Consider the following 12,666-nt stretch of genomic DNA (forward strand, 5'->3'; position numbering starts at 1 on the left):
TTTGTCTATTTTGTGTTTCGTGTTTGATTTAGCATACCCGTCCTCTTTGATGCCTGAATAACAACTAGTACTCTAATTATTAAATCTCCGTCTAGCACCAGTGTCTCTCCACTCTCCATATAAAATGGCTATAATCAAATGTTAAACAAGAAAATACAACAAAAAGGTATTTTTGTATTTAATAAATACAGTTCAAAAAGTTTAGCAGTACAGAATTTTCAAATACTTCTTTAATTCTTAAATCAGTATAAGAGTACAGGTGGAAAACAGATTCAAAGGGCGGAAAAAGAAAGTGTCAAAACAAAAATAAAAAAAGCAAAAAGGAAAAAAAAAACAAGCTGTCCACATGTACCAAATTTACCTCATTACATACGGAAATGCTAATACAAAATGAATGTTAAATTACCATCCACATAAACTCTTTTCTATACAAACCAGCCATACGCAATAAACATGTTTTAAAAAGCCTTTCGCACACTCCTCTACTGCTGATGATTCTTTTACTAGTATAACTTCTCACGACTCTTTAAATTACCCGCTCTTATTATGTTTGAAATGGGAAAAACTGTGAGCTGGATTTTCATCAGAAAATGTCTCCATGCAAACATCAGCTTTTGTCATCCCTAAGATGGGATACTTCGATAATAATGTTTGCGACGTTTCGCGACACCAGGAAACGTTTCAGGAAATTTGAAAATACTATCAAATTCGTTTACCGCGGAGGGGAAATGTTCCCCAGAATGCCGAGGTGGTCGACTTACAGTCCATAGTAGTGTTAAAGGAATCTCGTAATCACCAAAACAATCTCCAGTTCTTTAAATCGCTGAGTAAGGACACTTTTCAGAATTTTTCCCAAAAATTGAGATCTTTAAATCAGCCTTTGTATGCGAACAAATACTTTTGATAATGAATAAGTCCAACCAAGTCCGACCTGCTTTCGCGAATTGCAGACGAGCATTTGGTCACATTTTGCAAATTGCCACATCGTCGATTGCAAAGAATTAGTCCCGCAAACCTTAATCTTGTCCAGAACTGACTGAGCAGATCGTAAGCGGATGAAGTGGTCAAGCGTCGTCATTGAAAAAAAGAGAGATTAACGGTGGAGAAAAAGTAGTTCAAGAAACTAATCCATCCTAATTTGCAGTCCATAGACCAAGTCGACAAGGGGACATCACTCTCCATCTTATGTAGAGGAAACCGTAAAAATGTCGACTTCTTTATTAAGAGAACGCTTATTTTGTTTCAAGAGGGGATTACATACAAGCCTCTACAATCATGTTACATACGAAACAATGTTTCACATTTAACCGTTTCTAGTCCTCAGTACTAAACATCGTTTCTTGAGCGCGTGAATTCTGTACATTTTTTTTCTTATCGTTGTTTGCGAGTTTTCTAAAAAGACATCTTGACAAACAGAACACGTCAGCTCACGAAGGGACACTAATCTTATAGCGATTTTGCTGTTCTGTTGCGAAAAGAATTCTTAATCTTACTATAGGCTACCTTAACATCGGATATTTAATATTTTTAGATATTTCTAAAAATCTCAGCAACACTTTGCTGAAACCGCAATGCCATGCTTATCAATTCCTAAAAGGGATGTTTACCTGTTTCCTGTAGATAACATATGTTAAGCCTTTATGACAGTGTCTTATATTTCATAGATGCGAGATGAATTCAGTTCTTGAATCAAGTACCTCCCACGAATGTCAAAAATGTAATTTTAGTAAAACTAAATTGGTAAGACATTGGGAAAATAAGAAAGAGGTATTTGTGGTGGTACTAGACTGAAGTTAAGGGAATGTGGAGAATTATTAGGCCATAAAATAATCTCACTGGTGGCCCGATAAAGTTTAGAAGAAAATAATTAGATGATAATGATGATTAGACGTAACTAAAAATTTCGACTATCTGCATTGTTTTGCGATGAGAAGACATACAAGAATTCTTAGTGTGGTTTCAGCAGAATGGCTCAACTTGTTAGAAGCTGAGTGCTGCATCATTTGAGACAAACATTGGTAAGAGTGGCAAGTGAGCACACGTTTCAAGATGTAAAGGGCTTCTAGACATACAAATTATTTATTGCAGTTTTCTAATTACAAACAACAGTTTTTAAAACCTGATTTAGTAGATGAATTCCTGCACCTCTTGTTTATAGGTGTGTAACAAATGCTCTCCAGTTCTTTAGAAACGTTTACTTATTGGTGATGGCCTAACCTTTAGTGATAGTCCTTCACTTAGTTTACACAGCACAAAAATTAAATATCTAAGAAACTTTGCAACTTTGAGCGTACATTTGTAGAACAGCAGTGTTACCATATTCTTGTATTTGATTTTTATAGAACTTTTGCATTAGAAAGATAAGCCACCAGTATTTGATAAAATATAACATTGACAGTGTGCAGAACTACAAAATTTCTGGATGATCTTGTTGAAAGTCCCGATAATGGAAGGTGACTTAAATATTTAAAAAACATATTTCCAGCTACATTCTGGCGCTCTTCATCGCATTGAGGGTTATTATAATTATTGCTGGACACTGCATCATGTTTAATATACACTTACTGTTGACACAATACAATTCTCAATAGAATCAGTATGCAGTAATATATAGATGAAAGAATATGGGCACTTGCAAATTTAGGTTTCCGAAATAACAAGACTGTAATTTTAGTTTATGACAACTTTTATCAACACACTTTTCTACTATTCACACTGGTCTTCTATTATTAAGTGAAGTAGTGGTTAAATGTGTCTTGGTTACTTAATAGAAACAGTATTGTTAATGACGGACAACAAAAAGAATTAGCCGAAATATTGTTGGCCGAAAGAAAATATATAAAACAATTTATTTTAAGCTTTTTCGAAGCTCATTGGAATTTTGCAAGGTAATTCTCAGACAAATAATCTACATTTGATGAGTTACCGTTCATTACAAATACAAGCACAGGTCGACTTCAAATATCAAGAGACATAAAAAAGGTCTTCAACAAGATATTACCGGTGACTTTGATGATCTAGCCGGACAGACGAGCTGTGTGTGATTGGTTTAAAACCCTTCTTAGTGTGCCGTGTGCAAAGAAATGACTAGCATTACATGTCATTACATATCATTTTGCATACACCACTGACCTCTATGACAGGCTAAGGTAGCTACATCGTACACATCACCAGTTGTTTTTCTCACTACGCCAAGATGTTAGATGTTATTGGCTAGGTCTTCCAATTCCTACACACATACGTATGTTGTTAGACATCACCGTTCACTAATCCAGATTGAACTGAACATTTCATACTTGTAGTACATGCTACACAAAGGAATTAAAAATCCTCAACACTCTCTTGTTTGAAGCTCATGACAACAAAGATGTATATGCAAATCTGATCATGTGACATGATTATACTTTTAATATTAGCTCATAACTCAGGACACAACCTCATGGTATTAATAGTACCCGTTAAGTTTCCTCCGAATCATTGTGAGTGGCACAAGAGAACTCCAGAGTAAATTCATTAAAATAATAACAAGGAATGTTAGAATGTCTGCCATAAGTCTTTGTTGACTGAAAAACAGCTCATCTCTAATAAAACGAAACAAAATCTGTTTTTACATGTTGTCTAATTTTGAACTAAATAAATGATGGTCAGTTATTCTACAAATCTTTAGTAAAAGTAAACTACTGGTTTTTTGGGTTTTTTTTTTTTTTGTTTGTTTGGAAGAAACATATCAGTCATACTTTGTTTCTGTTTACACGTCAACTGATATTTTAAGTTTACAATTAAATACTAGATTGTTTTGCTATTTAGTTTCCGGTTAAATCGTCCCCCCTTGAGTGCATCTACCAATATATATTAATTTCAAAAATTCATTTTATGTGCATCTAAATATTGAGTTGTACATGCACGTAGGTAAAAATGTACGCTTTCGCCCACGATGATGCACGTTCACACAAACATTTCTATGTCTGGAGTATAATGCATTTGACTGAAATGAACAACAACAATCACTATTTTCTGAGTAATATTTTGGTTTCCTTTCTATCAAACAACGGATTTTTAAATACCATTATGAGTGCTTTCAAAAAAAATCAAATACAGTGGTACCTCGACATACGAGTGCCCTGACATACGAGTGTTTTGAGATACGAGCCGCCGAGCGAGCGATATTTTGTTTCGAGATAAGAGCAAGATTTGAGATACGAGGAATCGCACACTACACTGCTGCACACGACCCCAACATGCGGGGCGGATATTGGTGTCGTGTGCAGCGTCTAACAGTTTCTCCCACCTCAGACTAGACCTCAGTCTGTGTGCTTGTTTCCCTCGTTTTCGAAACATTTTTGGTTCGCGTTTTTTTACTTTTTGTACATTTACAAAACATTATCCCATTATTTTTGTAACCATGGTCCGAAGAAGAAGATGATGTCTATTGAATTAAAGCGCGAAATCGTAGAAAAACATGAGCATGTGCGAATAACTGACTTGGCGAGATGTACGGGTGTAGCACATCAATGATATGTTCTGAGCTTAACAGGAGTTGATAAAGGGTACATAGGGGCGTTACAATAATTTCTAAGCTCGGACTTCTCTCCATGAAAAGATGGAAAACTATTGACTGTGTGGGTGACAGAGAAGCCTTCAAGGAGAACTCGTGATTTGCTGATGCAGATCCCACACACTTCCACAAACGAAGAATCATAAATAAATGTTTCTTCTTGTAAATACACTTTTTCTTATTCAAAAACACTTAACAAAAACAACTGAGTGGTTTTTTGGGAGCTGGACGAATTAAATTTCAATGAATTTCAATGGCTTGAGATACGAGCAATTTGACATACGAGCAAGGTTACGAACGAATTAAACTCGTATGTCGAGGTACCACTGTGTCAAGAGGATCCATTTTCTCATTTTTCACTCACATATTTACCTTTGTTTTTCCTGCCTTAATTTGGCACAAAATTAGATATGAGTCAGGAAGAAAACTTTCTCTTTGTCACTCAAAAATCCTCCTATAAAACAATTTTACCAACTTTAATTTGGTACGAAATGCGTTTTTGTCTTACTTCTTCTCTCGCACGGCGTCGGCGCTCTAAATAAATGTTAAGTGTATAAAGAAAAGGGTTAAGAGCAGAGTTCACGGGTAAAATAAAAATAGCCATCGCCACGTTGACCTCTCCTGCCACGGCAACATCGTACGACGCCAGAATTCCCGTCAAACCCACAGGAAACCAGCAAAGAAAGTCCGACATCACTACGGTGACTAGACGGCGGGCTATGGTGATGTCGTTAACAGCTTTGGATGTGTTGGACACAGACATGGAGCTGGAGCGAATAGACCAGTAAATTAGCACCTGACCCACAAAAATAAGAACAAAGCAAATAAAGTTAAAGACAACTAGAACGATAAAAGAATACTTACGGCCAGGAAATTCTACCCTCGATGTAGGAAGGGGAATACAAATGCTAGTCTGGCTGTAAAACTGCCAGTGTGACGTCATAGGAAGACAAGGGGTTACCGCTAGGACAAGACCTGCCACCCACACTACCCCGCATGTAAACTGTGCTGAACGTTTTCTAAAATGGAAGGAACTAAAGGGAAAGTGAAGAACTAAAAAGCGGTCAACAGTGATCATAAAGATCATCAGAACAGACACCTCCATGGACAATAAACACACAAAACCTGTGACCTTGCACAAGTGGCTGTTCCTCCAGCTCACGTCCTCCCACACGTAAGCCCCTCGGTACCTGTGGTCAGCTATTCCGATGATCAACAGATACACACCCATCAGAAAGTCCGCCACGCACAAGTTGGACACGAAGACGTCATAGCCCACGTTGCCTGTTGTTTTGTGGAAGATAAAGCGGTAAAGCAACGTGCCGACATTTCCCAGTAACGATAACGAGGCAAAGGTAGCGAGGGCGACGCGGTACACGTTGGAGCGCAGCAGATCGTCACAGGAAGACACTTCGTCCGAAGGAGCGTGACAGTTGAGCACGTTGAAGCCCTTGGGTAGTGTCGCCGGACAGCACAGCTTGTAGTTGTCAGCAAAAACACTCTGCAGTCGCTCTAGACCCTGAAATATTTCTTTAGGGAAATGGGTGAGAGGGCATTGACGCAGATCGAGCACCTGCAAGTTCATCATTCTAGGGAATCCTTGTCCTGTCACATATTTTATTTGATTACCGGAGAGATTAAGAGTCACTAAAGTTGGATAAAAGCTCATTATTGAAAGGTCAATTCCTGAAATTCGGATACTAGACATGTCAAAAAATTTAAGAGGACTCGTATAAGTAAAATTATGCAGGTGGAAGCCTGTCAAAGGGTTGTTGCTTATCTTCAGAAACTCTATATTGTTGAGACCAGCAAAGAACCGGCCCCTTATTTCAGTTATCTCATTGTAGCTCAGATCCAGAGTGCGGAGATTAGGCAAAACCACTTCATGCAGTTTAGTCAGATGACAACGGACCAGACTGAGGTGAACGAGAAAAGTGTTGTTCCACAGGTCAGCGAGGGTCATCAAGGTGTCGCTGCCATCCAGATATCGAAGGTTAGAATAGTCAGCGGCACGGAAAGTATCCGAGCAAATGAAGGCCAGACCGTAGCAGACACAACTGTGTGGACAGGTGTCGTTACACAGTAGTTCGTCATCGCGTTGAGGACAATGGTACACCCCGTCACACACGTGACTCTCGTCAACACACACCTGAGACTGACGGCAGCGGTAAAAGCCGGGACACGTTACCTGTCGCATTCCGCCTCGTCTTCGTGATCAGGACAGTCGTAGAGCCCGTTACAACGGAGGAAGACAGGAAGACAGACCTGGTGAAGACTGGCGCACATGAAGTGGGAAACAGGACAAGAAAACGTCGATGCTTCAGACATGTTGTGATTAGTCAACACTAGCAGTCCCTCTCGATACTCAAGTCTAGCAGATGTAGAAATTAATTTATCAAAGGAAATAACATTCGCTTCCAAAGAGCTTATGTGGCACAGGATTTCGTCGGCATAGTCATCACAGTCCGCTTTATCATCACAGACGTTTCTATAATGAACACACTGCAAAAAATCACAAATGTTTTCATTCATCTAGTCATTTTATGAAACAAATTATTGTACTACCCTAGAAACGATGACTTTGCGGAAGTAAAGATCGCACAATTTCAAGTGCGTCTTTTGCAAAGATTGTCAGAGAAAAAGTAAAGTAGAGACATGCCAAAACAAAATACACCAAATGTTTACTTCTACTTTACGGATCTTTCCTTACAGAGTATTCAATAATATATTTTTCTCCTAGAATTAATACGAAGTTTTATTTAAACAACAATAAAGTAAATAATTCGTCTGAAAGTAAACATTGTTAGAGGAAACGTATCTATAACGAAGACTTACTTTTATTTACTTTTACTTTAATGCAACAAAATTATTTTCAGAAATAAACAAACCCTTCTTCCGCTGCAAAATACAAATAACGGACTATCGCACGGTTCGAAAACGCAGAAATCTTCGTCACTTTCGTCTTTACAGTCAGGCTGATGGTCACACACGAGTGTGTAAGGGACACTATCCTCACCGCCACACTTAAAAGACGGCGGAAGTGGCGTCAGTGGTGCGGAACAGGAAGGCGTGGCGCCAGACTTATTGGACCAACAGGAAGAGACGTCATCACAAGCCAGGAAGACGTGAGTGAAGTGATTGGCCGGACACCGTATGTACGCAGCCTGTTGAATAGTGGGATGTGTGAATTGTAGACACAGCAATTTTAACACTTAATACATTATAATATATCACACGTAACCACAGCAATGAACTGACATACTAACAAATACCGAAAACAAATTATTTTATCTTCTTTCTGTCAGATCTTAAAACAGTATTTTTTACATTGAAATTTAAGTATACGTAGATATCAGTCACTAAATAACTAGGTGCAACCACTTGTCTACCAGCCAAGACTAAAATACAACAATAAGTTTACCATTGTGTTCCTTTACAAGTGCTGGTGCCCTTTAATGCAACTAAAGCCTTTTACTGACCTTTGACAGTCTGTCATGCGGTCCATTTGTGAAAATCACCGGCAGCTGGACGCCACGTTGTTCTTTAGCAGTTTTCGAAAGCTGGCATATCTGAGATGTCAAGTCATAAGCTTTATTACAATCTTTTATATAAAGATGATCAATGAACCCAAATTGAGTATAACTCATGTCGAAAAAAAAACAGTATTGTAGACCTGTTCGCAACTCTGTCTTCCTGGTATGTGCGACAGTCTTATCAAGCCACTGTAGACTGTCTTTATACCTGGAAAACAAAATATAGTAGTTTGCTTAGTCAGTTAGACAAATTATAAGTTATCAAAGATAAACATTGCCTATATTATGAAACGACAATGTATCTGAGAAACGTTTTGTGTAAACAGTACACGTGTACTTACATTAGTGATAAATCCCTCGACATTGTCGTCAGACCAATGGCACCTCTGGCCAGTAGGTTAACCCTCCGTAACAATTCCAGAAAACGGTCTCTCATGTTACTCGTACTCAAACTGACCAGTTCTCCTCCATGTTTTCGACACCATTCGCTCTCAAGGTACCAGGACGATTGCTGATATCTTTGCGAGAGAGCAAGACATCTACCGTCAACCTGAAATATTCCTTGCTTGAATGTGCCATCACCTTGCCAGCATCCACGTTCTGCTTCGCTGTGGTGACAGTTAAACATGAAGATACAGGGAACACCTTGCCACATTTCCGGCCAGTCGCTAACCGAGCAGTTCCACCTGTCTCCTGACAGCGCAGCGGGTGGTTGTGAGATGTGATGAAACTCAAAAGTTAGTGTAAAATTTGTTTCCCATAACGTGCCATAACTTATAAGTTCTATAAGTACCCACCCGGAATAAAGAGCTAGGCCATTGCACACATCTGCTGGTGAGGTGCACAGCTCGTACGTTATGGTACTGTTGTCTGTCTTGAAGGTGAAGCTATAACGGTTAATATCGTCGTACGCGCAGTGAAAATAATGAATAAAATTTATGACAACAATGTGGTCGGCTGGTGCCCGAAGGTGGAGAGACGTTTTTACAAATGGTCGATTATGTTGGTAGATTCTCCAGTTTTTCATTTCGATTTTCCCTGTAAATCATTTGGAAATAAAATTTATTTCAAGAGATTTAGATTAATAAACAATTTAATGAAACTAAAACAAACAATGGGCAACGGCTTTGTCCTCATGCTGCCCACAATCCTACAGGATTACAAACAGCCACCCCACATTATCTCCGAGGAGAAAACATAACGAAGTGAATAAAAGAGAACAAGAGAAGATTTGATATCAAATAAATACAACAAAATAGATAACTAAAGCAGGTTGGCTCATCTAAATAGGGTCCTAGAGTGCGCGATAATGGTATACAATGGGGACGTATAATGACGAATAATAAAATACTGCATTGCTATAAATAGTCCTTCCATGAACATTTAGCACCAAAATAAATATTGAAAGCATTTCCCTTTCGTAATTTTTTTTTTAAATACACATTTCGTATTGAGTTAGTTTGAAATGACACATCCGCACTGTTAAACGCTTTGAGTAGCTTTTAATATTGTTTTCGGCGTTGACTGGGGGAAAGTGCATGTACACAAAGGGGATTCAATAGAGTGTCTGCCACCAAAAATATTGTAAGGGCGAAGGTATCGACACAGACACAGGCACGGCAAATATCAAGACAACAACTGTACTAACGACAATGGCACCCGCTCGTGATGGTCAAGAAAAAGACAATCGAAAAATCTGTTCTTGTAACCTCTATTTATTTGAGGTCATCAGCGTCACGTGACAGAATTTCAATGAAAATTAATGTCATGCTTGTAGTCGATCAGTTTTGCCGACAGGAGTCAAAGACCTGAAAGACACGGATTCTGAATCCCTTGCCAAGTTCAGATCGCCGCTCATGGTTATTATTACCATTTCCAATGATCTTTCTAATTCTTTTTTTTTTTCGGACATGAAAGATATTCTCTAGAACTTGAAGCCGTAAATAAATTCTTTTTTAAGATTCAGTTATTGTAATAATAAGTTGCTGACGGTGTAAAACACTAACAACCAATTTTCAGTATTATTGTTGTTATTACTAAAAATACGACGCTGTTGTTAATATCACACTTCTAACTTAAGAATACATGTAATACTTTGACTAATATAATGATCATGATATTTATGCTTGTTAAAAGTGGGGGATAAGCAATACATATGGCAATTCAAATGTGTGCTCGTCTTAGTTAAATTATTTTGTGCAGTTTTGTCTGAGACTGTATAGATGGCCTCAATACAATGTCTACTAAAGTAACATACCTGATGTTGAAGAATTAAAGACGATTTGAAACTGTGGACGACTGCTCTCTGGAAGTGTAGTGATGTTCATGATCATGGTGAAACCATATCTTCCAATAAGTTGTGTCTTATCGAAGGTCAAATGAAAGGTCATTAGATGGGAATAGGTAATAAATATGGTTGGTAACTGATGTGGAAACCCAGAAAATAGAGTGACATTGGCGTCGTCCAGCAAGGTCATGTTGAGACCTTTAAGTTCAAAACTACTAGTTGTTCTAGCTATCTTCACCAAAGCCACCATCCCTCGTGGAACGCTAAGCTCCAGGTCAATAAAACAAACTTCAGGTGACAAACTTTTACGAAACCCCGGTGGAATAAATGACCACTGAACAATCGCCTTACTATCGGTCACGTGATACCTCACACGACGGTTAGTACAGTTTTGAATTCTAAATTAAAATAAGACCATCCATCAATTGTCCGTGTGTTGTGAGACGTGTTGTGTACTGTTACCGTACCTAACATCTCGGTAACAGAGTTGTTACTTACAGCAGCAAACATCCGTGTCACCGTGTCACCATGGTTACTAACCGCCGGTGAGTGTGGACTCGTACTGTACGTGTGATTACCACGAGTAGAACCTAAGGAATGTTGGCTCAGGGGCTGTGTGGCCCTGTGTGCAGTCATGTCTGCCTCCCTTGACCAGACGAGATTCGTTTGAATGCTGAAATTTTCAGTAGACAAACTGGATAAAAAGTAAAAGAAAAATAAACTAATGATCGGTGTCACGACCCTACCCATTACACTCTGACGTCTTCTCTGTTTCAAATACTACGAATGAAGAAAGAAAATGTTTTGTTCTCAGCATCGACTCCAGAACCTTCCTCAAGGAACTGGCAGAAAGCACGAGGACATGAACAGACGACCATCTAAACGCATATCTGTAAATGCCCTCCCTTATAAAAGATTTCTAAGACAATATTCCAGAATTAATTTGCTACTTTTTAAAAGAAGAACTTAAATTTATTTTCTTTACTTGATTTCTATAGTAGAAACTACTTTGAATAGAACAGCGTCTAAACAGCAGTGGGCGACGAAAGCCTGCGGAGCTACCACAGTTAAATTTTTTCTATTTTGTAGTTTTCATTGTCGAAAAGTAGCTCTTACTTCTCGAAAATATTCATTTTATTCTATTTTTTTTTTTCTTTATAAAGAAAATGCAACTACAGTATAAGATTCTTCTTACTGAATTAAGCTTTTAAAAATATTTCTTATGGAAAAGATTTTTACTGAGATAAAAATGAATGAACAAGCCGATTTTACGTGTTCTCTTTCTTTTACTTGCATTTTGAAGCTTGATACAAGCTTTCACAATTTTGATGTTAAAAAAAAAATAAAAAAATAATGTTTATTTTAGCAAGAAAGGCTGTTACAAAACAATAAAACGATATTCTTAAATTTCTTGTTCTTACTTTATATTTTTTTTATGTTGAATTCTGTTCGAAGAAAACTTAGCCACATTGTTTCCAGACAATCGTCGGTTCCTTACTTTTGTCTTATAAACAGTGACAGTGAGAATGGTAGGTAGACTGATTGACTTTTATGACTCTTTGTCAACGGGAGGTACACTTAGTAAATGTGTCTGATAGATAAAAGAGGATAAGTGGGTGGGTCGGAAAAGATAGGTATCCTGATTGGCTGGGCGGAAGAATAACGTGTGAAGTTTGTGGATAAATACCAGGAATCTGACTGTTGTCTTCTGTCTTCAGTGGCATCAGAAGCAGCTCAGCGTGTTGTCTGGAACACAAATAAAACCTCGCCTGTCAAGATGAGAATGTTTCTGCAAACGTGTTCCTTTCTTTGTGAGATTGTCGAGAGAGACAAGTGAGAGAGTTAGGTGACTGTAACAGCGGAGTGAACATGAAAAAAAAAAAAAAACAAAAAAAACGAGGGGCAGCAGGAGAGAAGACATTATATTAAAGGTGCAGACGTGTTTCGCTGTTGCTCTTTCTTTAATTGAATCAGACCATTCAATGATAGCTTTTGGTGCTGACCCGTTTGCAAAAGAACCGGGTGTCACGTGCATTCGTTGCTTATTACAGATTTCAGGTACATCGCAGGAAAAAGTGGTAGTATGATGTGTGCTATGGTTGAAACATTTTAATGAGCAGAAGTCCAAACTTTACTGAGTAACCACAGATGATGCTTATACTTGTGGAATTGTCTGTTTCCGACACTTTCACATCCCTGTAAAGCAACATGCGGAATTGAGTGGATCCAGAGCATCTTTCGTTTAAAGACCAACCTGAACGATTAACTTTTTTTTCAGATATCAGTAGACA

The 12,666-nt window shown here is 38.2% G+C and overlaps 2 protein-coding genes across 2 annotated transcripts; both read right to left on the bottom strand.

The window, feature by feature from the left end:
* Nucleotides 1-5,009: 5,009 nt before the first annotated feature.
* Nucleotides 5,010-6,727, bottom strand: LOC112575674 (G-protein coupled receptor GRL101-like). Its single transcript, XM_025257650.1, has one exon. The coding sequence runs from the start codon at nucleotides 6,516-6,518 to the stop codon at nucleotides 5,010-5,012; it is 1,509 nt and encodes a 502-aa protein (XP_025113435.1). The 5' UTR covers nucleotides 6,519-6,727.
* Nucleotides 6,728-6,735: 8 nt separating this feature from the next.
* LOC112575675 (LDL receptor repeat-containing protein egg-2-like) lies at nucleotides 6,736-10,565 on the bottom strand. Its single transcript, XM_025257651.1, has 5 exons — nucleotides 10,346-10,565; nucleotides 8,632-8,696; nucleotides 8,035-8,124; nucleotides 7,444-7,719; nucleotides 6,736-7,057 (listed from the first exon to the last, which is right to left on the bottom strand). Exons 1-5 carry the CDS (start codon nucleotides 10,563-10,565, stop codon nucleotides 6,740-6,742), a joined length of 969 nt encoding a protein of 322 aa, XP_025113436.1. The 3' UTR covers nucleotides 6,736-6,739.
* Nucleotides 10,566-12,666: the final 2,101 nt, after the last annotated feature.

The sequence above is a fragment of the Pomacea canaliculata genome, linkage group LG11, assembly GCF_003073045.1.
Source record: "Pomacea canaliculata isolate SZHN2017 linkage group LG11, ASM307304v1, whole genome shotgun sequence".
In the NCBI taxonomy this organism is placed as follows: domain Eukaryota; kingdom Metazoa; phylum Mollusca; class Gastropoda; order Architaenioglossa; family Ampullariidae; genus Pomacea; species Pomacea canaliculata.